Source organism: Lactuca sativa, chromosome 5 (genome assembly GCF_002870075.4).
Source record: "Lactuca sativa cultivar Salinas chromosome 5, Lsat_Salinas_v11, whole genome shotgun sequence".
In the NCBI taxonomy this organism is placed as follows: domain Eukaryota; kingdom Viridiplantae; phylum Streptophyta; class Magnoliopsida; order Asterales; family Asteraceae; genus Lactuca; species Lactuca sativa.
The window spans coordinates 232,068,445-232,093,404 of NC_056627.2; the positions used below are offsets into that span (position 1 = coordinate 232,068,445).

General features: G+C 36.0%; 2 protein-coding genes across 2 annotated transcripts; both read left to right on the forward strand.

The window, feature by feature from the left end:
- Window positions 1–15,484: 15,484 nt before the first annotated feature.
- Window positions 15,485–16,394, forward strand: LOC111881915 (cucumber peeling cupredoxin-like). Its single transcript, XM_023878300.3, has one exon. The coding sequence runs from the start codon at window positions 15,573–15,575 to the stop codon at window positions 16,266–16,268; it is 696 nt and encodes a 231-aa protein (XP_023734068.1). The 5' UTR covers window positions 15,485–15,572; the 3' UTR covers window positions 16,269–16,394.
- A 7,387-nt stretch (window positions 16,395–23,781) lies between these two features.
- Window positions 23,782–24,738, forward strand: LOC111881903 (cucumber peeling cupredoxin). The gene has a single exon (XM_023878291.3). It carries the CDS (start codon window positions 23,886–23,888, stop codon window positions 24,591–24,593), a length of 708 nt encoding a protein of 235 aa, XP_023734059.3. The 5' UTR covers window positions 23,782–23,885; the 3' UTR covers window positions 24,594–24,738.
- Window positions 24,739–24,960: the final 222 nt, after the last annotated feature.

Sequence of the window (24,960 nt, forward strand, 5' to 3'; positions counted from 1 at the left end):
TGATTCCGTGAAACAAAATATATATATTCGAGATCTACACGATGCTACCTTCACGATGATATACTCGTTTTTCTGAAAATCGAAATTTTTTTTTTTGACACCTTGAGAGCTTTTGGAAGTGGTTTGCGGCCGGAAACTGTTGAGTGGGGAGATTGCGGCCGTGAACTCCCCCCCCCCCCCCCCCCCCCCTTTTTTTTTTTTCTTTTTACCTTTCCACCTTTCTTACCCTCCTGCCTGATAGCTACCCAGTCTTTCTAATTTTTCGCCAATTAATAAAAATAAAACCTTTTGAGGATTAATTTAATTTTTAAAAAAAACTTTTAAAATAAAAACTAACACACCATAATTTTTAAATGTTTAGAAAAATAAAAGTAAAATAAAATTAATATAAAATTTTAAGTTGAAAAATTAAATAAAAATAAAATTAAAAGTAAAATTAAAATTAAAAAATAAAAATAAAAATAAAAATAAAAATAAAAAATCAACGTCAAATAAATTAAGAAACACTTTAACTACCACTTCTTTTGTGATGCTTGGATCAAAGTTATTGGACGGCCTTATTCTACTTGTCGGTACCCTTATTTTCACATCTTCGTCTGACCGATTGCCAGTATTGTGGTTCACTTAAACGCGAAGGATTTGTGACATTTTGGACCTTTTACCAATGACATGATTCGGGCATATACCTAATTGTAAATTTCTGGTAATTATTATAACTCCTAAATCTTACGTGAAATTACCTTATGACCATTTAATTGACTACAACCAGGGATATTGTTGTCCACCTAAATTGAGCAGCGAGATCTACAGACAATCTGTATGAGTTCAATTTTTAGGTGTAATGGAACGTGTTTCCCGCTTCCTGATATGCCCCAGCCATCAAGAACTTCCAGAGTACTCCTTACACCGGGTGAGCAGACAACCATTCAGAGAGAGAAGAGATACAGAATTCTATTTCTACCTACTTCAGAGGGGTTGAGAAGAAGAAGGTTGCATATGCTGTGTACCAGGTCGGATTAGAAGTCGCGCAAAGGAGACAGCATGTGGCTAACAGATGAGAAGTTTTTCACACATACATTTCACACATATATTTCAAGCACATATATATTTCCTACAGAGAAATGGAGTTGCATATGTTGTGTACCAGGTCGGATTAGAAGTCGCGCAAAGGAGACAACATATGACTAACAGAAAGAAAGAAAGAAAACGATTTTCTACAGACCTAATTTATCGGAATTTACCAGTCGCCCCATCCAACCGGAATTAAGGACAGAATCCGCACATCGAGGAAAAGTTAAGCCACGGTTCCAAGTACGGGTTCAATTAATGTGACGAGTAGATTCTCGTGTTTATCTCCCTGCTCAACCTATCCGAGCGTCGTGATGTCAGATTGAACGGATCTAACTAGGTCAAAATTTGTCGAGTCCTTAAATTCATTAGGTTCAACTTTCCTAGTCAAGTCCCCTTTTTAAAATCTTTCGCGCCTACCAGCACATCGAGCACAGAGCGTAGACGATTCAACTTAGGTACGTTACGCCGATTCAGGTCATCCTTTATCACTTATTAATATCATCTCCCATCACAGAACTTACAACGAAGGCTGCTAACAATAGAAATTTTTAAATTTCTGATTTGAAATAACCCTATTTTGGATTCTTTACTGAAATGACACTATTTTTGGATTTTTGTAATTTTTGTTGTTTTTGGATTTTCTTTCTCCCCCTAAATTTGTGCATGGTTGAGAATTTTAAACAAAAGAAAAGTGCGCAAATTTAAACATACCTAACAAAAAATGAAGACAAACTTAGTAAAATTTGAAAATAGACTAAGAAGACCAAGAATAAAATAAAATTAAAAAATTAAAATAAAAAAAAAACTAAAAACAAACAAAGAAAAAGAAAAGAAAAGAAAAAAAAACTTAATCCTCAAAACGTATCATTTTCAGAAATCCCACAAGCACATGAAAACGAGCTTTGTTAAAAGGTTTTGTGAACAAGTCAGCCACATTGTTATCAGTGTGGACTTGTTCGATTCGAATTAAAGATCGTTCATAACAGTCTCTGATAAAGTGAATTTTAATATCGATGTGCTTGGTTTTAGAGTGTTGGACTGGGTTCTTAGCAATTTGTATGGCAGCCTCATTATCACAATAGATAGGGGTTTCGGAGTAATTCAAACCGTAGTCCAACAGCTGATGTTGGATCCAAATAACTTGAGAACAACAAGCTGATGCTGCCACATATTCTGCCTCTGCTGTCGAAGTCGAGACAGTGTGCTGCTTCTTGCATTGCCATGAAACTAGTATGTCACCTAGGTATTGACATCCTCCTAAAGTTGATTTCCTGTCAAGCTCACAACCTCCATAATTACTGTCAGTAAAGGCATAAAGATTAAATTCAGAATTCTTCGGATACCAAAGACCCAATTTAGGGCTTCCTTTGATATATCGAAAAATTCTTTTAACAACAATAAGATGAGAGAGTTTAGGATTAGCCTGATAGCATGCGCATTGACAAACTGCAAACATAATGTCTGGTCGACTTGCGGTAAGATACATTAGGGATCCGATCATCGATCGATAAAGAGTTTGATCTACGGGTTTGCCTTCTGGATCTGGAGTCAGGAGGGGTCGTTCAGCCATCGGTGTTGAGGCAGATTTAGCATCATGAAGTGCGAACTTCTCAAGAATATCATCCACGTACTTGGCCTGATGAAGAAGGATGCCGGTTGAATTCTGTTTAACCTGAAGCCCCAAAAACATGGTCATTTCTCCCAAAGAACTCATTTCAAATCTTTTCTTCATTACACTTTCGAACTCCTTGCAAAGTTGTTGGCTTATTGATCCAAAGATTATGTCGTCGACGTATATTTGAACAAGTATCTGGTCCTTGTCGACATGCTTTATAAACAATGTTTGATCGATAGTACCACGTGTATAGCCATGTTCAAGCAAATGCTTTGTTAGAGTTGCATACCATGCTCTAGGAGCCTGATGCAGCCCATACAACGCTTTATCCAACTTGTAGACATGATTAGGAAACTTCGGGTCGACAAACCCTGGAGGTTGATCAACGTAGATTTCTTCCTTCACCTTGCCATACAAGAAGGCAGTCTTGACATCCATTTGAAAAACAGTGAAGTTCATATACAAAGCGTACGCCAAGAAGATACGAATGGCCTCCAAGCGAGCTACAGGAGCATAAACCTCAGTGTAGTCAAGACCCTCGACTTATCGAAACCCGCGAACTACCAGTCTGGCCTTGTTTCGCACAATGACTCCTGAATCGTCCTGCTTGTTACGATAAACCCACCGTGTGTCAAGAGACTTTTTGACCTTTGGTAACTCAACTAACTTCCAAACACCTAGTTTTTCAAATTGATGCAATTCTTCATGCATCGCATCCACCCAGCTAGGTTCATTTAGAGCCATTTCTACATTCTTGGGCTCAATTTGAGAGATAAAACAAGAATACAGACATGTATTCACGTCTCCACTTTGACTTCTGGTTTTAACACCACTATCTAGCTGGCCGATAACGTTCTCGAGCGGATGATCTCGTTGAATCCTAGAGGGTATTTCTTGGCTGATGTCATTGATGGAGACAGGTAGAGTGTGAATGTTAAGACCTCCTTCATTTGCTTGTTGAGTAGAACTAGATGGTTCTGCAACATACTCATCTGCAATAAGGTCAGGAAAGAGTAATTCCATCAGGGTTGAAGAGACAGCGGAAGCATCATTTGGAATGAACTCTTTCTCTAATAATGTGGGAGGTCTTGATTCAGCATCCGAAGAATCAATGTGGTCTGATTGAGGATTGACATGTTCCAATAACGGCCTCCCTTGAGAAGTAGCAGAAGACTTATTGAAAGATGTTGCAGAAGACTCCCCTTCAATTTCAGCAGACGGCTCCCCCTCAGATGAAGCAGAAGACTCCCCCTCAAATGGAGCAGAAGATTCTCCTTTGTGCGAGTCGGAGGACCCCCATTCGGTTGAAGCTTTAGACTTTCCTTTCAGTGAATTGGAAGTTTTAGATACAGGTTTGTATACAACTTCTTCGACTTCATCTTCAGAGATACTCTTCAAATGCGAATCAGTTCTTGAGACATCATTTGAATACACGTTTAAGGATTTGAAAAGTGACGTGTAATCAAATAACCAGTCCGGACCCACTCTTGCGTCTGTCTCATTCCCTTCCAACCAACGCACGTCATAGGATTCCACAATCTGTTTGGTTTTCTTGTTGTAGACTCTATAAGCGGTACGTGCAGCATACCCAAAAAAGTAGCAGTCATCAGCTTTGGCATTAAACTTCGGATTGGCATCTAGGTGGAGAAGGGTGCAAGGACAGCCAAATACTCAAAAATGACTAACTGACGGTTTGTGACCATAATAAATTTCATATGGAGTTTTCATTTGAGCTTTGTTGATGAGTACTCGATTTTGAACATAACAGGCAGTGTTTATTGCCTCTGCCCAAAAGAAAACAGGAAGCTTGGAGTCACACAACATCGTCCTTGTGCATCCTTAAGTGTTCTGTTTCGCCTCTCAGCAACACCATTTTGTTGAGGTGTGTGAGCGGAACTAAATTGATGTAGGATCCCCTTCTCAGAACAGAAGTGATTGAGAACAGAATTCTTGAATTCTGTTCCATTATCAGTGCGAAGAGCCTTCACCCTATGATTGGTCTGATTCTCAATAAGTATGATGAACCTCTTGATCAATTCAGCGACGCCAGCTTTGTTGGATAGAAAGAAAACCCACGTAAAACGAGAAAAATCATCAATCACAACTAGACAGTAGGAACTCCTATTGATGCTTAGCACATTCACTGGACCAAATAGGTCCATGTGAAGAAGTTGTAGAACCTGACTTATTGAGTTAACTTGCTTCGGTAAATGTGGCTTTCGATGATGCTTTCCTTGAGCACAGGACACACATTTCTCAAACGTGATAAAGTCTTTGACAGGTAATCCACGGACCATCTCATTCTTTGCAAGACGATTGAGATTTTTGGCGTTGGCGTGACCTAATCTTCGGTGCCATAACATTGCGGTTTGCTCAGAGATCTTGGAGAACAAACAAGTAACTTGCTTTGGGAGATTGCTATTCATATCGATAATATAAGCATTTCCATCCCTTTTTGACTTTACGAGAATCCATTCTTCAGGGATGACAAAACCTGGCTTTAAGATCATGCATTCCTTGTCAGTGAAATGCGTAGAATAGCCTTTGTCACAGATCTGCGAAACACTTAGCAGGCTGTGTTTTAGCTCTGGAGCGAAATTCACATTTTCAAAACTCAAAACTCCATTTGATACCATGCCCTTTTGTGTAATTTTTCCTCCATCTCCACCCGCAAAAGAGACGTATCCCCCATTAAATGATTGAATGTCGTTCAATTGGGTGATGTCTCCTGTCATGTGCCGGGAACAGCCGCTGTCGACGAACCATGGTCTGACGACATTTCCCCGCAACTGCCCCTGCAAAATGGGCGGGTTTAATTAGATTTGGGCACCCAGGTCATGATCTTCCTGGGTGATCCCGATGCTTTTTCAGATTTATTGCACATGAACTTCTTTGAGGATACAGATGATGTATTGGGAGTAGATTTAGGTTTCCATATATAATTAGGTTTTTTGAAAAATTCAGTCAACTTTGTCATTTTATGTCTGACGATCTGCTTAAAGCATGTGTTACTTCTACCAGAATTGGTTGAAGATCCATTATTGCTTTGGGATGAGCTTGACCTTTGCATGGCTATGCTCCTTTTTGGCAGACTGTTCAGGACAAGGTGATTAAAAAACCTTTTATGACTGTGAAAAATATCCCTTTTTCTATTTCTTTTATCTACCCAATAATCATTTCGAGAGCGACTTCTAGAGGAATTTCTATTTAAGGATCTTCCTCTGAATTCGTTCTCTCCTCTTGGAAGATTATAACTCACAAACATTCGATTAAGACAATTTCTAGCAATATGACCCTTAGTGCCACAATTGAAACAAATCTGATAGTTATTGTTAGAACTTGTGCTGCATTTGTCAGATTTGTTTTCCCCACAAACACCCTTGCTTGTCTCACAAAAACATGCAGTATTATCAAGTTGTGAGGCAAGTGAGGGTGCTATATTTATTGAGGGTTGTGAGACTAATGGTATCTCAACATTTTTATCACAGACGTTTAAATTGTCAACCAAACTGTTCAAAGATTTATCAGACATATTAGAAACATTCAAAACTGTATCAGAGGTAGCAGCTACTGTATCAGAATAATTTAAAACACCACAAGAAAAATTGTCACTTAAAACATTTAACAAAGAATTGTCTTTATTTAAAATAAAAACTTCAGGTTTGGACTCGATTTTATTTTCAGAAACACATCCTTCAACTTTGTGCTTTGACTGATTCAAGGATTGATCTGCAGGAGAAGTAGAAATGTTAGTACTTTCAACATTAATAAATCCTCCCGAAACAAAACCGGAGGGCTTGCCATAAATCATAAATGATTCATTGGCAATCTCTTCTTTGGACAAGGGCTTGGACACGTATGAATGATTGAAAGGAGGAGGTACAAGTTTATACCCTAAACCTTTTGATTGATTTCTTTTAAACTGCATACTTTGGTCTATCATATTTGCAACCACCTCACTTGAGAAATCATATTTTCTGACATCAAGTTTGGCGGTCTCAAAGTTTCCTTTCAAGGATTCAACTTCAGCTACAAGCTCAGCATTTTGTTTGACTACATAATTGTAATTTTCACATTTGTTGCTGTAGTCTTCCTGGAGTCTCCTAAAGTCTTTAATTTTTGATTCTAGTTGAGCTTTAAGTGGTTTTTGTCCTTTTCGAAGTCGGTACCCTTCATATCTAAGGTCTTCTACGTCTCTTATTAATTTGTCATTGAGTTCACGAAGAATCCTAAGATTTTCTACTTCATCACCTAATGTCTCAATTTTATCCTGTAAAGTTTTCACATAATCTATACAAGCCTTAGAGCATGACGGAAGACTTACCTTGGATGAATTAGGTTCATGGGAGGAGGATACCATCAAGCCAAATTGTAGTTTCATCATGTTGTCTTCAGCTGCTGCAGTCCTTGCTTGAGCGTCATCCCTCACTTGTGCTAGATGAGCATTTTCTGGTCCAGACAAATTTAGAGCTTGTATTTGATCATCCCAGTCAAATGATTGTGCAACCATAGTCTTTTCATTGTTTGCTTGACCACTGCTTCGATTATTCCCAACTGCAACCATTGTTCTGTCATTATTAAACCTCCTATCAGGGTGTGGGCAATCACGAGCAAAATGCCCTGGCTCGTGGCAATTGAAACATCGAAGCTTTCCTTTGTTGAATCCAACCTTCTTGTCAGCACTCATTCCCCAATTATTCTTCCCTGTCTTTTTGGCAAACTGTTTTGCCCTAAATACAGCCATGGCAATTTGCCATGTGATGTCCATTTCCTCAACATCCTCTGGATGGATTTGATCAAGATCTGCAAATGACAATTGAGGAGGAAGTTCCCCAGCTACAAGAGCATTGTAGCAATTCACAAGCCCTGCTGCAAAGACAAGGTTTTCATCACCCTCCTTTCCCTTTGGAGAAAAAGCCACATTAGAGGATGAAACATTTTGGGTAGATGTAATAGGCTGGCCTTGTGGGTAAGGAATGACCGGTGCAGAGGAAGATGAACCTGCAGAAGTATAAGAGAAAGAAAAGAGAGCATTATTAGCTGAAATGCCAAGATTGGCAGATGAGTATGAGTTCACATGATTGATCTCTCGCTGCTTGTCATCAATATCACACGCTTTGATGACAGCCATCACTTCAGCTAGGGAAAGGCGATTAAGATCCTTAGTTTTCTTGATTTCTGCTACATTCATGTCCCAAGATTTTGGGAGTGCATTTAGTAGCTTCTTATTAATTTCTGACTTTGTATAGAAAATCCCTGCCACAGTCATCTCAGTGTTGAGAGTTGTAAATCTCTGCAGTTGAGCTTCGAGAGTCTTTCCAGGAACATAATTAAACATATTGAAGCGTTGTCTCAGCATATCTTGGCGACTTTCCCGCATGTCTTCATTTCCCTCATATACTTCAATGAGAGCTTCCCACAGAGCTTTGGCAGAAGTATACTCTCTGAATCCTTGAGCAATGTCTGGAGATAAAGCCATAGTCAAAATGGCCAATGCCTTTTCTTGTTCTTCCACACTCTCAAAGTCTTCATCAGTGTAGTTTTCGATTGCCTTGTCGACCACCTTTCCCCCAACTGTAGTGGTGATTCTGACTGGATCCTTTAAAACACATTTCCAAATCTTAAAGTCTTTCATCTTTATATACTTCTCAATTCTATATTTCCACTCGGGGAAACCATCAGCTGACATAAGTCTTGGAATTCGCGTGGTTGTACCCATCACAGCATCAAGCTCTTGGTATTGAGTTGAATTTTGTGTATCCATATTTTTTTAAAAAAATTATTACTAGAAAATTTTTAAGGCTGTAAATTTAGTTTTTATTTTATTTTATTTTATTTTATTTTATTTTTTTTCGTGTAAGCTTAGGCCGTAAACTCCCGGCCGTAAACTGGAGTTTACGGTCAAAAATTATTTTGTTTTTTTTAAAACTAACTCAAGAATTAATTTCAATTTATAAAATTAACTGACTTAGCCGCAAACTCTTAAGCCGTAAACTCGTAGCCGTAAACCTTAGGCCGTAAACTCGAGTTTACGGTCCAAGTATACTTGTTGATTTAAACTCCGAAAAATAATGGTGTAAATTTCGATTAACAGAAAATCAATTTTTCGTGAATGCTTTAGTTTACGGTCAATGAAATTCAAATAAAAGTTCGATTTTTATTTTTAAAACACAACTCAATTAAATCCCAGAACTAATATGTGATTGCGAAGGCTTGAATAATGTGAAAAACTATCCTTTTCGAAGAGTGCAGTTGAGGCCGTGAAGAGGAGTTTACGGCCGTAAACTAAGGCCGTAAACTTCTAGAAGCTTTGATTTCGACTGAAATAAATCTCTCTATACTGCAGTGAATGTCGATTTAGTTGAAAACGCAGCTGTTGAACGCCTTTGACACTGGTATAGCTCTGATACCAATTGTAAAGTCCCGAAGAATAGATCTACCAATGATCAAAGATAATAACAGATGCAAACACGAATTAATAAACAAATAAAGAGCAAAAGACCAAGCTTGCATACGCTTTAATACAATAAAACGTCTGATACAACTTGGAAGTATACGAGAGCATCAACAACCCATAAAGACTGACATAACTCGCTATTTAAAGACCTGACTAGAGACCGTAAGGTGTTTACGGCTGTAAACCCATTCTGACCGTAAACACTGTAAACACAAAACAAAACACGAACAATTACATATCTACTGCTATCTACGACTATGCCTAGACCAAACCATTTTACAGGGTCTTTCAATATATATATATATATATATATATATATATATATATATATATATATATATATATATATATATATATATATATAAGTAGTGGTTCAAATGAGAACCATAAAAGATTAAGAACTCTAAAAACCCTAATTAATTAGTAAATATTTACATGATACTCTTATTAAACATGTTAAAATCATAATTTTTTGTGTTTTGTATGAAAATAACAAACTTATAATTTTTACAGTCTAATATTTTCATTCGTATATGCTCTCATATTTTAACACAAAACTTATATAAAATACAGATTTACACAGTCCATTTAAAGTTTAATGCAGAAAGTTCACAACTTAATACAAATTGTTTTATAATAATTCACTAATTCAAAGAAGTCAAAAAGTCAAACTCTACCATCACATGCTTCCACCAACCACATGTATCAAAACATCAGCCGTCATTTCTTCCAAATCAGATCTGTATATAAAATAATTCATTAACAACTTAAATACTACATTCACAATTTAATAAAGCCTGTTAATTCACTCGTTTTGAATTTAATGCAAAACAATTATAAAAACTATTGGATTCTTACAAATTTATACAACAAAAAAATAAACATATTCATAAGAAAATTAACACAAAAATTTATACATAAATCATTCATATTTTAACACAAATTATAAAAATTCATTGCAAAATGTAGTCAATTCACAGTTGAAACAGAAAATCCTTAGTTTAATGCAGTCGATTCATATTTTTAAACACAAAAATCACAGTTTAATATAGTCAATTTCATAGTTTAAATAAATATTCACAGCTTAATGTAGTTAATTCAATGTTTAAAATACAAAAATCATAGCTTATACGTAAAATTCACATTTTATTACAATAAATTCACAGTTTAATATAAAAAATATAAATTCACAACAATAATATCAATTTAAAACCCTTAACAAAGACAATTCATAGTTTAATATACAAAATTCATAACTTAATATAATAAATTCGCACTTTAAGACAAAAAAAATTATATTTACAGTCATATTCTCAAATTAAAACTTATATTTAGACGTTAATATATGAAGACATTTATATGTATTATATTGTGAATTTAATATATTAAGTCGTGAATAAAATTTACAACGTAATACACAATTCACAGTTTAATATAGAAAATTCATCACATACATTGTGTGTACCACATAAATTCACAGTTTAATAGAGCTTTTCAGAACTCTCATTCACAGTTTAATAATCAGTTTAGGACTATCATTCATTGTATTTATAACATAAAAACATATTAATTCACGTATTCATAGTAACTAACTTAAATGGAACTAAACAATAGTTGAAACATTAAAACATCACAGTTCAAAGCTTAAAAAAAATCAAAATTCATATTATTTGAGAAAACACTAATACAATAACACACATTTTAAATTCAATTCACAGCTTAACAACAATAAAACATAAAGTGAATAAAAACTTGATGCAAACATTATAAAAAACATAATAAACATGGATTAACAACTTAATAGTAGAAAAAAACTATGTTTAACAAAAGTAAACAACAAATGAGAGATTAGAACATTAAATTCATAACTTAATAGAAAGAAAAAAAAGTAAACAAATATCAACATACCTGATGCAAATATGGTGTTGTCTTACTAAAGATCAGAGAGAAAAAGATGGAACTGAGTGGCGGTGCTACACCGGAGCGGCAAGGTAGTAGTTGTGTAGTTGACATCGATCTCATATCTAGTCTGTCAATATCGTCAGAAGTCGTAGATCTGAATGCATAAATCATAGATCCATAAGCGAAAATCATAGGTCTGTTGTCGGAAATCATAGGTCTAACGTTGGAGATCATTGATCAGGACTGAACCGCTTCAGATCTGATGAAATCATAGATTTTGATGGTTGAAGACATACATCTATGGTTGGTAAAGGTGTTGGTGGACCAGATTTGAACAGGCCTGGTGGTCTTTCATGGAGATCGAGAGAAAAAAAGATGGAGACGAGATGAATATGTGTCATCAGAGCTCACTTATATGAACATCAGTGGTGGCGAAAATCAGTGGTATAGTAGATTGGATGTGGTAGTGGAGTAGATCTAGACTTGAAATGCATCAACCACACCATATCTGATGCAGATCTGGTGGTGTTTCACCAAAAAGTGAAGAGAAAAAGATGATGCTGGAATATGATGGTGACGATGGCCGGAACCGACGTCGGTTAACAGAGGCGGCGCCGGTAGGTGGCGGCAATGGTGGTAGTTGATGATGATAGATGGAGGGTTTGTGCTTGAGCTTTTGAAGGTGAGTGGGAGTGTTTGGATGCAAGAAAAATTACCCAGATCTTATGTTGTAGTTTTAAGTTTAGAGGTTCTTAGGGTTTTTAACCTTTAGGGGTTCTCATTTGAACTTTTCCATATATATATATATATATATATATATATATATATATATATATATATATATATATATATATATATATATATATATATATATATATATATATATATATATATATATATAGGGAAGGGTTATTTGGAAAACAAAAAAACCCTAAAAATCAAATGCATAAAAAATACCAAGACATCACAAAACTTTTTTTTGAAAATTTTTTGAAAAAATCGCAGCTTTTTATACAAAATCGGTGAAAAAAATTTTGAAAAAAAAAATTTAACAAAAAAAATTGATTTTTTATTTTTTTTCAACGAATTTTAACAAAAACCTGTGATTTTTTATAAAAAAATTCAAAAAAAAAATGTGATCTCTAAGTATTTTTTATGCATTTTTATGATTTTTAGGGTTTTTTAGGGTTTTTTAGGGTTTTTTTGTTTTCCATAGAACCTAAACACACACACACACACACACACACACACACACACATATATATATATATATATATATATATATATATATATATATATATATATATATATATATATATATAACCAATGGTCCCTGTGGTATGTCAAAATTAACAACTTTGGTCCAAAATGGGTTTGGCTTGCAAGGATGGTCTAATAGTTTCATTTTGTTGCGAATTTAATCCAATTTCTTATGAAGTTTTTTATAATGACAAATTCGCCCATTATTATTTCATTTTCCAATTTTCTTTTATTACAATAATTAAAAACAATTAAAAATAAAATACCCCTCTCTCTCTATCTCTCTCTCTCTCTCTCTCTTCACCGTATTCCCCCACATTTTTTTTCTTTTTACCTAAGAACAATTCATCTTCTTCATCTCTTCCTTCTTAATCAAGATGGGTTTGTGCATACCAGATTCCGATGTTCCTGGATCTAATCTCTATGATTCCATCATCGCCTCTCAAAAACCCATAAAGAAATGATGAAAACCAAGGAAATCGACATCATGGATGTTTCGGAAAATTTCTGAAAAATAACGAGGGGTGAGTTTCTGAAAATCGACTCCATGGATATTTTCGAGGTGGGTTTTCTTGGATATCTAATCCATGTAACCTCCGCTCATGGACATCGTCAATGTATCTCCGTCGGATGGCCTTCATCAGCTGCCTAGCAGCCATGTGAAGATCTGAAAGAGCACCGCCATAGTTGTCGTTTTCTGATTATCCCTCTCACCGTCGATCTGAAACCCTTATCGATGTTTCAAGGCCCTTCACCACCACTTGAATCGATCGATTTCTACTGTGAAACCTAAACCTAAACTTGAATCATTTCATCGCCCCTAAATATCATTTTCAGATCCGAAGACGAAATGATGGAGGACGAAACATATCGGAGATGGTGCGTCGTTAGGGTTTCGTGTGTGTTTGTATTTAGGGTTTCAGCTGCCACCCTTCTTGTTTTTAGGGTTTCAGCCATCGTTTAGGTTTTCAGATGAAAATCCTCATGCCGAAGAAGAAGATTTATCATCCTTAACCATCATCAAGATTTGAACATTTAGAGTTTTCTTGTCGTCACCCCTTGATGCTCATCAGATCTTGAAGATAGTGTCGCCAGAGGAGAGACACGATGGACGGCTCAACAGATCTTGAAGATGGAGAAGGAGAGAATTCGCATGTTCAGATGACGATTTATACTCCACCTCACATCCTAAATATGCAAATCTTTGTATTTTTGTGTGTGAATTTGGATTTGTGTATATTTAGGGTTCCATTCTAAATCACTGAACTCGATTTCTTTCATGGTTACAAGTTTAGGATTTCGGAAATTCATTTTTTTATATGTGTTCTTGTATGCTAGATTTTTTATTAATTTTTGTGTGTTTATCTGGAGAGAGAGAGAGATTTTATTTTTGTTTTATTTTAATTGTTGTAATAAAAGAAAAATGGAAAATAAAATAATAAGGGGCAAATCCGTAATTATAAAAAAGTTTATAGGAAATTAGACTAAACTCGCAACAAAACGAAACTATTGGACCATCTTTACGAACCAAACCTATTTTGGACCAAAGTTGTTAGTTTTGACATGTTACAAGGACCATTCTCATGATAACCGATAATTAAAGGTATATATGATTTCAGGTGATTTTTCCGGCCAACATAAATTTATGGGCGGTTACTTTTCCCAGACAAACAAAATTTAAAAATAAAACACAAATCGAAACAAACTTGATTTTATGGTTTTGTTGTTTATTTTGAACATGCGATGGGTTATTCCCAAACAACATATGGAGAATTCTTTTACCAATGGGAGCTCATCTGTACACAATAATATTTCTCCATACACAACAATTAGTGTTTTAAAATGTTGTATTGTATAACTATATAATGCATGAATTGTTGTGTATGACAAAAAACTATTGTTTACCAATGAGTTTGTTAGTCTTAAAACTTCATATTTTGGTCAAGCCATTTGTTATGGTTTCTAATTTTGAATTCTACTATTCCGGGTTTGATTTAGGATATCGATTTAAATTATTATGTAAAGATTTTTTTGGGATAAAATCTGAAAAATCCCCAATTGCTATAGGTTAATTTATTTTTTCTATTACCTAGTTTTGATTTCGGATATCGATTTAAATTATGCAAAGTTAAGATTTCTTCCGCAACAAAATCTGGGAAATCCCCAATTGCTATAGTTTCAATATTTTTTTATTTACTTTATTTTATTTTTTTATTTCTACTTCCCTGATTTTGATTTAGAATATCGATTTAAATTATGCAAAGTTAAGATATCTTGCGGGACAAAATATAGGATATCTCCAATTGCTATATAGTTTATTTTATTTTATTTTATTTATTTATTTATTTATTTTGATTTTAGTCCTCTTCAAGATTTGCTTGTGTTTTCTACATGTGTATGTTTGATTTGTGTTTCTTTGAATAGTTGGATCGTCATGAAAATAAGACGTTAGTGGGAGGCGTTGGATAGTGGTGTTTGTATATTGTCACCGGAGAAGAAGATAACGGGGATAAGAAAGTCGTCGAAATTAAGAAATGATATGGAAGTCATGTGTTACACTTGAAAATCTACTATCAAACAAGTTTTATTCATAGAAACTAACAATCAATGTAATTAAGTATATTGAAAAATTATTTTATACATAAAAAACGTTTAGAAAAAAAAAACGCGTTTCGTGATACACACAAATTCAAATCAAATATGTCGCCGTGATACACACAAATTCAAATCAAATATGTAGCTTCTTTCCATAAATTAATTGATAACAGTTTGCTCATATAATTACAAAGATTGAAATCCACATTATTCGATGCTAAACAAATTAGAAATATAATATTCCATGAGTTAATACTTTCAATTATTCATTAAAAATAAATACAAAAAGAACATGGTTTAGTTTAAAATAAAATAAAATCTTGAAGAATAAAGTTCATATTTTTTTATTTGTAGTACATAAATAAATATGTAAACATGTATTTTTAAATCAAATATTTTGCAAGGAAAAACTATTATAGCGTTTTAGGTATGATTACCCACTCAATTCTTTAATATTTTTAAATAATACCATGTGAATCCAAAGCTACGACTTTCCAACTTTCCTTTTCGTTGTGTCAACTCCACATCCCACGTATCCTTAGTTCCTTACCATTCCCTATAAATATAAATCCCAACACAGCCTATTCTCAAAACACCAATAACCTTCAAAATCATTCAAGATTTCAAATAATCATCTGAGATTTCTATCTACAAATATTTGAAGGACAAAACATGGCAGGTTTAAGGTTCAATTTGGTGGTGATGATGGCATTCATGCTTGCATCTGTGCAGTTTCATGACACGGCGGCTCAGACAACCCATGTGGTCGGCGACGCCTTGGGTTGGAATATTCCTCCCAACGGACCTTCTGCTTACACCACCTGGGCATCAACTCAGACCTTCAGAGTCGGCGATGTTCTTCTCTTTAACTTCACCACCGGATTCCATAACGTCGCTGAAGTATCACAGGTGGCGTACGGCCCATGCACCACCACCAACCCCATCTCCATCGCCACCACCGGCCCCGCTAGAGTCACCTTGAATGCACCTGGCACACACTATTACGTCTGTACCGTTGGAACTCATTGCCAAATTGGTCAGAAGTTAACCATCAACGTCTCCGCCGGGTCGACCACCCCTGCTCCAGCCCCGACACCCGCCACTCCTGCGCCGGTTTCTCCACCAACCACCACCCCGACCCCTGCCCCCACCACAACAACTCCTCCACCAACATCCTCACCTGTACCTTCTGCTGGGGAAGCCAGCCCAATATCACCACCCACCTCCGGCCAATCTCCCTCAGGGAGTAACACCCCTTCTCCCACCGATAGCACCACTCTACCACCACAATCACCCAGTTTTGCTCCATCTTTCACCGCCGTGGTGCCCTTCAGTTTATTAGCGATTGCTTTAGCTTTCTTTTATTAAATCTAGTGGTTAACTTGAGACGCGTGTACGTAAATTATTTTTGTTTGGATTTTTCTTTTTAATTTTGTTTATGTACTTATTTAATACAGATTGATATTGCTTTATGTTAAACATATTATTTCATCATTTTCTTTTTGAATCCCGTGTTTGACTACATAACAGGAACAATATTACTTTGTCATCGTTTCCAAAAAAAAAAATCGTTTCCAAAAAACTCTGTCATAATTAGCTAAATGAGGAGCTTATCTATACGTAAAAGCCGTTGGTCTTATAAAACTAGATGTTAACTTATATTATTGGATTATATAAGTGGGCAAGAGGCGCAGTTAACAGATTCATCAGGTTAGGGCTTGGCCAGAGAATGGTTAAAGAAAGGCTCTATTAATAGAGGTTCGGTGGTAGTTGAAGAATACCCAACTGCTACAGTGCTTAAGAAGGCCCTAGAGATGCACAAAAAAGTGTTCACAATTAGAAATAGGTTTTCAAAATGACCTGAAATGCACAAAAAACTGCTTATTGGCCGGTTTGTAAACAAATAAAGTTCTTTAAATTATGACTTTAAATTATGACACCGAAAGCAAGTTGGTAAAATACAAAAAACTAGCAAAAAGATAGATTTTTTTAAACCGGTTTCAAACCGAACCTAACTGTTCTTGTAGGTTTGTATACTTTTGCTCGGGAATAGGTTTGAAGTCAATCCAGTTTTGACTCAATCTGGTTATGACTTTTGTTGACCAAAATCGATTCGGTTTGGAGAATTTATGGCACCTTTGAACAATGGCACATGATGTAACATACATCAGTGAATTTATGGCACATTGTCCGTCATCACCTTGTTCACGTCTTATAATATGAATTTAACAATCTAACTGTCAAAGCCACCTCATCTCTACCGATACTACTAGAGATTGAAAGACTTGTAGATCAACTAAATGATATAGGTAATGTGGTTAACAAACAAAGGCTCGTGGTTTAATTTATTAATATTGGTCTTTACATAATACATGACACCAACACAAACCTTCCCCTTATTTTAAACAACTTAAACAATGCTTGAGATCGGGTATAACCATCAACTTGCTCGTGAAGGTACACCGACTCCTAACATCCATATAGTCGTTAATAACAATCCTATTTACAATGATGGGTTTTGAACGGATCAGATTTGCCCACCACTCTTTTGCTGGTTTAATGATCATCAATTTGAGGAATGTTGACCCTACCACATGGTTATAGTAACACAATCACCGACTAGGGTGGGCGATCGCAACTACAACAAATACACCACTAAACTACATCCCACGATGCGTTAGCCCGTAAGGTTACTGATCATGTTCCCGTATTATTTATACCCAACATAAATGCTCTTTTGGAGAGACAATCTTAGGCTTCACATATGTTTACATTGTATTATAGTTGTCGTCTCGCACCCCTGTGGCTCAGCACATCCATGTATATCCTCATCGAGCCTACGAGTTTGAGAGGGGGGGGGGGGGGTTAATGTATCATACATCGGTGAAACATGGTCTTATAAGTGATTATATATGTTAGAGTATCCCATTTTTCCATAAGGGATCTCTTTTCCATAGGGGATCTCTTGTAGAGATAATCTCGGGCTCCACATATGTTCTCATGGTGGTAGAGCTTTAGGTTAAAACCATATAGTTGCCCAAACCCCAAAGTTGCCGACCTCCACCTCCGACTACATTCTCTAATAGTGTTGCAGAAATCGGCCGTAGCGGTCGAATAATCGGCGATTAATCGTTTGACGGCCTTGAACCGATTACGATTAGGGTGCTTGGCGGAAATTGGTCAAAATCGGTCAAACTTGGGCTTGGCGGCCCTGGTGGTTCTCGACGGTCATAGGCAAGAAATATTTAATAAAATTCAAAATTTTTAATTTTCAAATTTTAACTTTTCAAACTTTTAAGTTTTCAGATTAAAATATTATATTCAAATTTACAAAATTTCAAATTTTTAAAATTTAAAATATTCAAATACTTATTTTTTTAGGATATATTAATTTAGAGTTTCCGATTAATCGACGCCTAGTCCTATTAATCGCTTAATGACAGTCGACCACCAAGTTACCGTCAAACGATTTTTACAACCTTGTTCTCTAATAATCGTTGAGGGTGTCTTCATTATACTAAATATTTTTCCTTCTCCTTTTTCTCCTCCTAAATAATAATACAATCGTCAACACCAAACCATGGCTCCTTCCTCAGCTTCTTCTACTACATCAATGCTTTTGTCTCCTCTTACCCCTACCTCTAAGTCTTCTGTGTCCTCTTCAGATAGTATCTTCTTCTCTAGATCCCTTTTATGAGTTTGCCTCTTCCGATGTTGCTGCCTCCTTCCGATGACACCTTCTTTGTAGGAAAACCTTTGTTCTACAATCGTCTCTCTCTTTCTCTATCTCTATCATTACTAGTCATTGATCTCACTGGAATTAGTTATGCTTGCTGCAGCTTGAGCCCTCTTTCTTTCTCATTGCCTTTCTCCGGACTTCTGTGTCGCCGACTCCATCGTAGTCGTTGTTGCTGCTCCTATTCTCTTCCACAACGGAACCGCCTCTACTCACCGCTTCTTCTATCTTCATCTCCAACGAGCAAGCATTTTTAGTCGTCATCGTCAAAGCTCTACCGCTATCCTTATCTTTGTTTTTATATTTATTTGTTTCCAGTTTAAATCATCTCCTTCCGATAAAACTGAGCTCACGTTTTGCAGCAACCGGAGGGGGGGGGGGGGGGGGGAGGATGTTAGTGATTAGGGTTAGCTAATACTCATTAGGATTGAACCCTTTGGTATTCATATTTATATGAGGTTAAATCCTCATTATAATAAAGTAATTTATTATAAGTGTCCTCATTTTGAAATAAGATCACTAATCTACCTCATGGCGCGAACCAATCTAAGCTGCTTACTAGGATCAACTATTAGTTTTCTTGGCCATCGATATCCTCCTATAACTAATCTTAAATTTGACTATCTCCATCGTCTACACACCACACACAATATAATTCATTTACCCTAATAACCTTTGTCAATCTTTTCAAACAAGTTTTTAGCTTACCGAAAATCAATGGTACATATACAAACCACTTTCCAACTGCAAGTCTTACACTTTCCTTGTTGACACCAACTCAATGACATCATTGGTAAAGGAATTTCACAACAATTTAAGCATTGAGATCCTATTGCTATGACTAAGGGGTATAATAGATAGAAATATAAGATCGTCGTTACCATGGGGAGCATTGAGAGGGGGGGGGGGGGGGGGGAGGGGGGAGTGGGCAGCTGCACATGTCCCATTTTTTTTATTACATATTATTTATACATTTATTTAAAAATAAAAAACTTATAATAACGTAGGAGCCCATTTTTCTCCGACTCGTCCAATGCATTTGGAGATATTTACATCCTCATGACCGATCCTGAACGTTACATCGTAACAGACTTTTTTTTGTACTCCTTAAAAAAAATTTGTGGTAATCCTTATCGCTTAGCATGACATAGATAAATATATACATCACATAATCATGAGAAGGCATGCGTTTATTCTAAAAAGCTTTAAATAACCTCATGTATAAAGATATTAATTTTACATAATTAGCATCACAGTTCATATAAAATTACTCATGTATGACATCATCTCACTATAATTTCGGATCATGACCACCACCATAGAGTTTTCAGGGTATAAGGAGCATACTCATTGGAAAAACTATCCATATGTTTGTGGCATACCACCTCTTACCACAATTTTAGTTTGTCAAATCATATTACCTCATTCTATAAAATTGGTGGTGTCATAAAACACCCACCAACCCACCATAATACACATTTTTATGTACAAAATACTACATTTGAGTGATGTTTTTGTTTTTCACGGGCGATAGAACTTCATTGTGACTCATCCCACAAACAACCTACCACACCTGGTCGGTGTGGTGTTTACCGCACCACCGCAATGCCATTTAAGCCACCGTAGTTTCAGGTGCCATGTACTCCCATCGGTCTAAGACCATATGTTAGTGATTAGGGTTAGGCTAATACTTATTAGGGTAGAACCCTTTTGTATTCATATTTATATGAGGTTAAATCCTCATTATAATAAAGTAATTTATTATAAGTGTCCTCATTTTGAAATAAGATCACTAATCTACCCCATGACGCGAACCAATATAAGCTGCCTACTAGGATCAACTATTAGTTTTCTTGGCCATCGATATCCTCCTATAACTAATCTTAAAGTTGACTATCTCCATCGTCTACACACCACATACAATATAATTCATTTACCCTAATAACCTTTGTCAATCTTTTCAAACAAATTTTTGGCTTACCGAAAATCAATGGTACATATACAAACCACTTTCCAACTGCAAGTCTTACACTTTCCTTATTGATACCAACTCAATGACATCGTTGGTAGAGGAATCTCACGATATAATTTAAGCATTGAGATCCTATTGCTATGACTAAGGGGTATAATAGATAGAAATATAAGATCATCGTTACCATGGGGAGCATTGAGAGGGGGGGGGGGGGGAGTGGGCAGCTGTACATGTCCCAATTTTTTTATTATATATTATATATACATTTATTTAAAAATATAAAACTTATAATAACGTAGGAGCCCATTTTTCTTTGACTCGTCCAATGCATTTGGAGATATTTACATTCTCATGACCAGCCCTGATCGTTACATCGTAACAAACCTTTTTTTTGTACTCCTTAAAAAAAATTAGTGGTAATCCTTATCGCTTAGCATGACATAGATAAATATATACATCACATAATCATGAGAAGGCATGTGTTTATTCTAAAAAGCTTTAAATAACCTCATGTATAAAGATATTAATTTTACATAATTAGCATCACAGTTCATATAAAATTACTCATGTATGACATCATCTCACCATAATTTCGGATCATGACCACCACCATAGAGTTTTCAGGGTATAAGGAGCATACTCATTGGAAAAACTATCCATATGTTTGTGGCATACCACCTCTTACCATAATTTTAGTTTGTCAAATCATATTCCCTCATTCTATTAAATTGGTGGTGTCATACAACACCCACCAACCCACCATAATACACATTTTTATGCACAAAATATTACATTTGAGTGATGTTTTTGTTTTTCACGGGCGATAGAACTTCATTGTGACTCATCCCACAAACAACCTACCACACCTGTCGGTGTGGTGTTTACCGCACCACCGCAATGCCATTTAAGCCACCGTAGTGTCAGGTGCCATGTACTCCCATCGGTCTAAGACCATATGTTGTTTTTATCATTTATCTTTCATTATTTTATTGAGACGTCAACATCGCATCACTACATTCATCCATCTTTTAGACTTTTAAATTGTGTTATATGTATGTTTTATCTTTTTATTTTTTTAATTTTTGATAAAAACAATAATTTCTAAATTTAAAATAATGTTTATTTACTAAATAAAAACGAAATTAAATAAAAGATTAATATTTTAGTGTAAATTACATCATTGGTCCCTCATGCATATGTCAAAATGCATGTTTAGTCCCTATTTTCTAAAATTAACTCGGACGGTCCCTGGTTTTGTTTTTTCTTACATGCTAAGTCCCTATTGACATAAAATGACTATTTTGCCTTAAAATTTTCTTTTTCAATTTTTTTTTTTATTTATCACTTTTAGATTGAAAAAAAAGAAAAATAAAATAAATATCTACACCCCCAACCTATACTTCCCATTCCCTGCCCCAGCTCGTCTCCCTCCTTCTCACCACTTCTTCCTCTATATCGATCCTACCACTAACATCGGTAAAGAACATCACCACTGGTCAACACTAACACCGCCACTGGTCGATGTCATCACCACCATAGCTCTTCTTCACAAACTTCCCTTCTGAAACCTATTTTAAACCATATATGTAGCCTGATTTTCAGAGATGACAATGGAGTTTGAGGGGTTAAAACGGGAGCAGAAACCACAAGAAGAGGAGATTTTAGGTATGAACAAAAGACTTGAGGTGATGAAGCAGCAACCAGAACAAATTATGGCGGTTCTTTAAAGTAGCTATTAGAATTATCCAAAGCACTCTTTGATATCAAAATCCAAGCAAAAGAAACCGGTGATGGAGATGAAGAAATCGACGTATTGATAGCGATGTATTGAATTACTTTTTTGTTCTCCATCTCTTGGCAGACGTATGTAAGATTTAAGGCGATATTCTTTCTCCTCTCCTCGAGATCCTCTACCTATGATGGCGATGGAGGCTGGAATCAAAGCAAGAAGGTTCATCGATCATTAGAAGTGAAAACCTAGGCAGCGACGGCAGCGATATCCGCCAAATGTCGGCACCAGAAAACCATATGGGATCTTTATGGTTTTGTGTAGCTTAAATTATAGCTTAGATTTTGAAAGCGAAACAAAAATTATTGTCGGAGAAGACGACCACCAATGAGCACCTGTGTTTGGGTTGGGTAAGTAAAGGGGGAGGAGTGGTGGTGAATATTCCAGTGATGTTATATGGAGAGAGAGAGAGAGAGAGAGAGAGAGAGAGAGAGAGAGAGAGAGAGAGAGAGAGAGAGAGAGAGAGAGAGAGAGAGAGAGAGAGAGAGAGAGAGAGAGAGAGAGAGAGAGAGAGAGAGATTTAAAAAGGAGAGGCCATATTTTTTTAATTAAAAATAATAATAATAACATTAAATTAATTGGAAAAGAAATAGACAAAGGGTATTATGGTCATTTTAGATCTGTCAAGGACCAGATGCGCAACAAAAATGTATATCAGGGACGAAAAGTTCAAGTTTTATGCAAACGAGGGACAGTGCGAGTTAATTTTAAAAAACAGGGACTAAACACGCTTTCTGACATGTACATGAGGGACGATTGGTGTAAATTACCCAATATTTTAAGATTTTACATTGGTTTGCTATCACAAAGACGTGTATTATAGAAATCAATGGATTTATAAATAAATTGATAAAACATGCAATACGTACGTGATATGTCACTAGTCGTAACCCGTAAGGAATTAATTGGGACGTTGAATCAAATATAGCGCATTTTGACTGCTGGAAGCTTCCATTGGATTCTGTCCATTTTCTCCGTCAATTTGTAAAAACACGTCTATATGTCAACAAAAAAAAATCTATTTAAAAATTAATATTGAATTAGTCATGGTGTCAAGAAGTCAAACCAATATATTATTTTAATTTTAACACTTATTAACGTGACAAATCACCACACCCAAATTCTTATTGATTATACTCAGGAGATTCCAATTAATAAAACTTACGCACTGTAAAAATAACAAACACTCATATATAGAAAATTAAATATATGAAAAAGGTAGCTACAAATATATTATCTTGGAACAGATCATAACATAGTGGGAAAAAAGTTGGAACAACTCAAAAGAGAAACAAACCAAAATTATCCGCGTGAATCAAAAACTATTGACTTCTTCTTTTCGTTGTATCGACTCCACATGCCTTTGTTTCCCTATAAATTATAGCCTAAACACAGCCAACTTCTCAAATCAACATCAACCTTCAAAACCTTTCCAGAATTCAAATAATCATCTGAGATTTCTCTTTACAAGAAGTTAAAGGACAGAAAATGTCAGGTTTAAAGATCAATTTGGTGGTGATTATGGCGCTCATGCTTGCATCTGTACAGTTTCACGACACGGCGGCTCAGACTACCCATGTGGTCGGCGACGCCTTGGGTTGGAATATTCCTCCCAACGGACCTTCTGCTTACACCACCTGGGCATCAGGTCAGACCTTCAGTGTCGGCGATGTTCTTCTCTTTAACTTCACCACCGGATTCCATAACGTTGCTGAAGTGTCACAGGCGGCGTACGCCCCATGCACCACCGCCAACCCCATCTCCATTGCCACCACCGGTCCCGCTAGAGTCACCTTGAATGCACCTGGCACTCACTATTACATATGCACCGTTGGCACTCACTGCCAAATTGGTCAGAAGTTAACCATCAACGTCTCCGCCGCATCTGCCACCCCTGCTCCATCACCAACACCGGTACCCGTCATCCCCACACCCGTTTCTCCACCAACCGCTACCCCAACCCCAACCCCTGCTCCCTCCACTACAACCCCACCACCAACCTCCTCCCCTGCCCCTTCTTCCGAGGATGGCAGCCCAGTATCACCACCCACCTTCGGCCAATCTCCCTCAGGCAGTAACGCCCCTTCTCCCACAGATACCACCATTCTACCACCACCATCACCCAGTTCTGCTCCATCTTTCACCACTGTGGTACCCTTCACTTTCTTGGCCGTAGCTTTAGCTTTCTTTTACTAGATCTAGTGATTGGTGGTTACCTCAGATAGAATGTGATATTACGTAAATCATTTTTGTTTAAAATTCTTTTTTCTATATTTGTCAATGTACTTATTAAATTGAGATACATAATATTAATTTATGATATTTATATGATTATGTCCAAGTGTCCATTGTATTCGACGAAGCCGGTCCAATATCACCACCTACTTTTTTTTAATTATACCATTGTACTTTAAATGACATTTTGAATTATTGCATCCTACTTTTTTTTTTAAAGTTTTTCAATTATAACATTGTACTTTACATGGTATTATGAGTTATAATTTATAATGTCATTTAAAGTACAATACTATTGTAACAACGGAAATTTTCAAACAAATTTTTC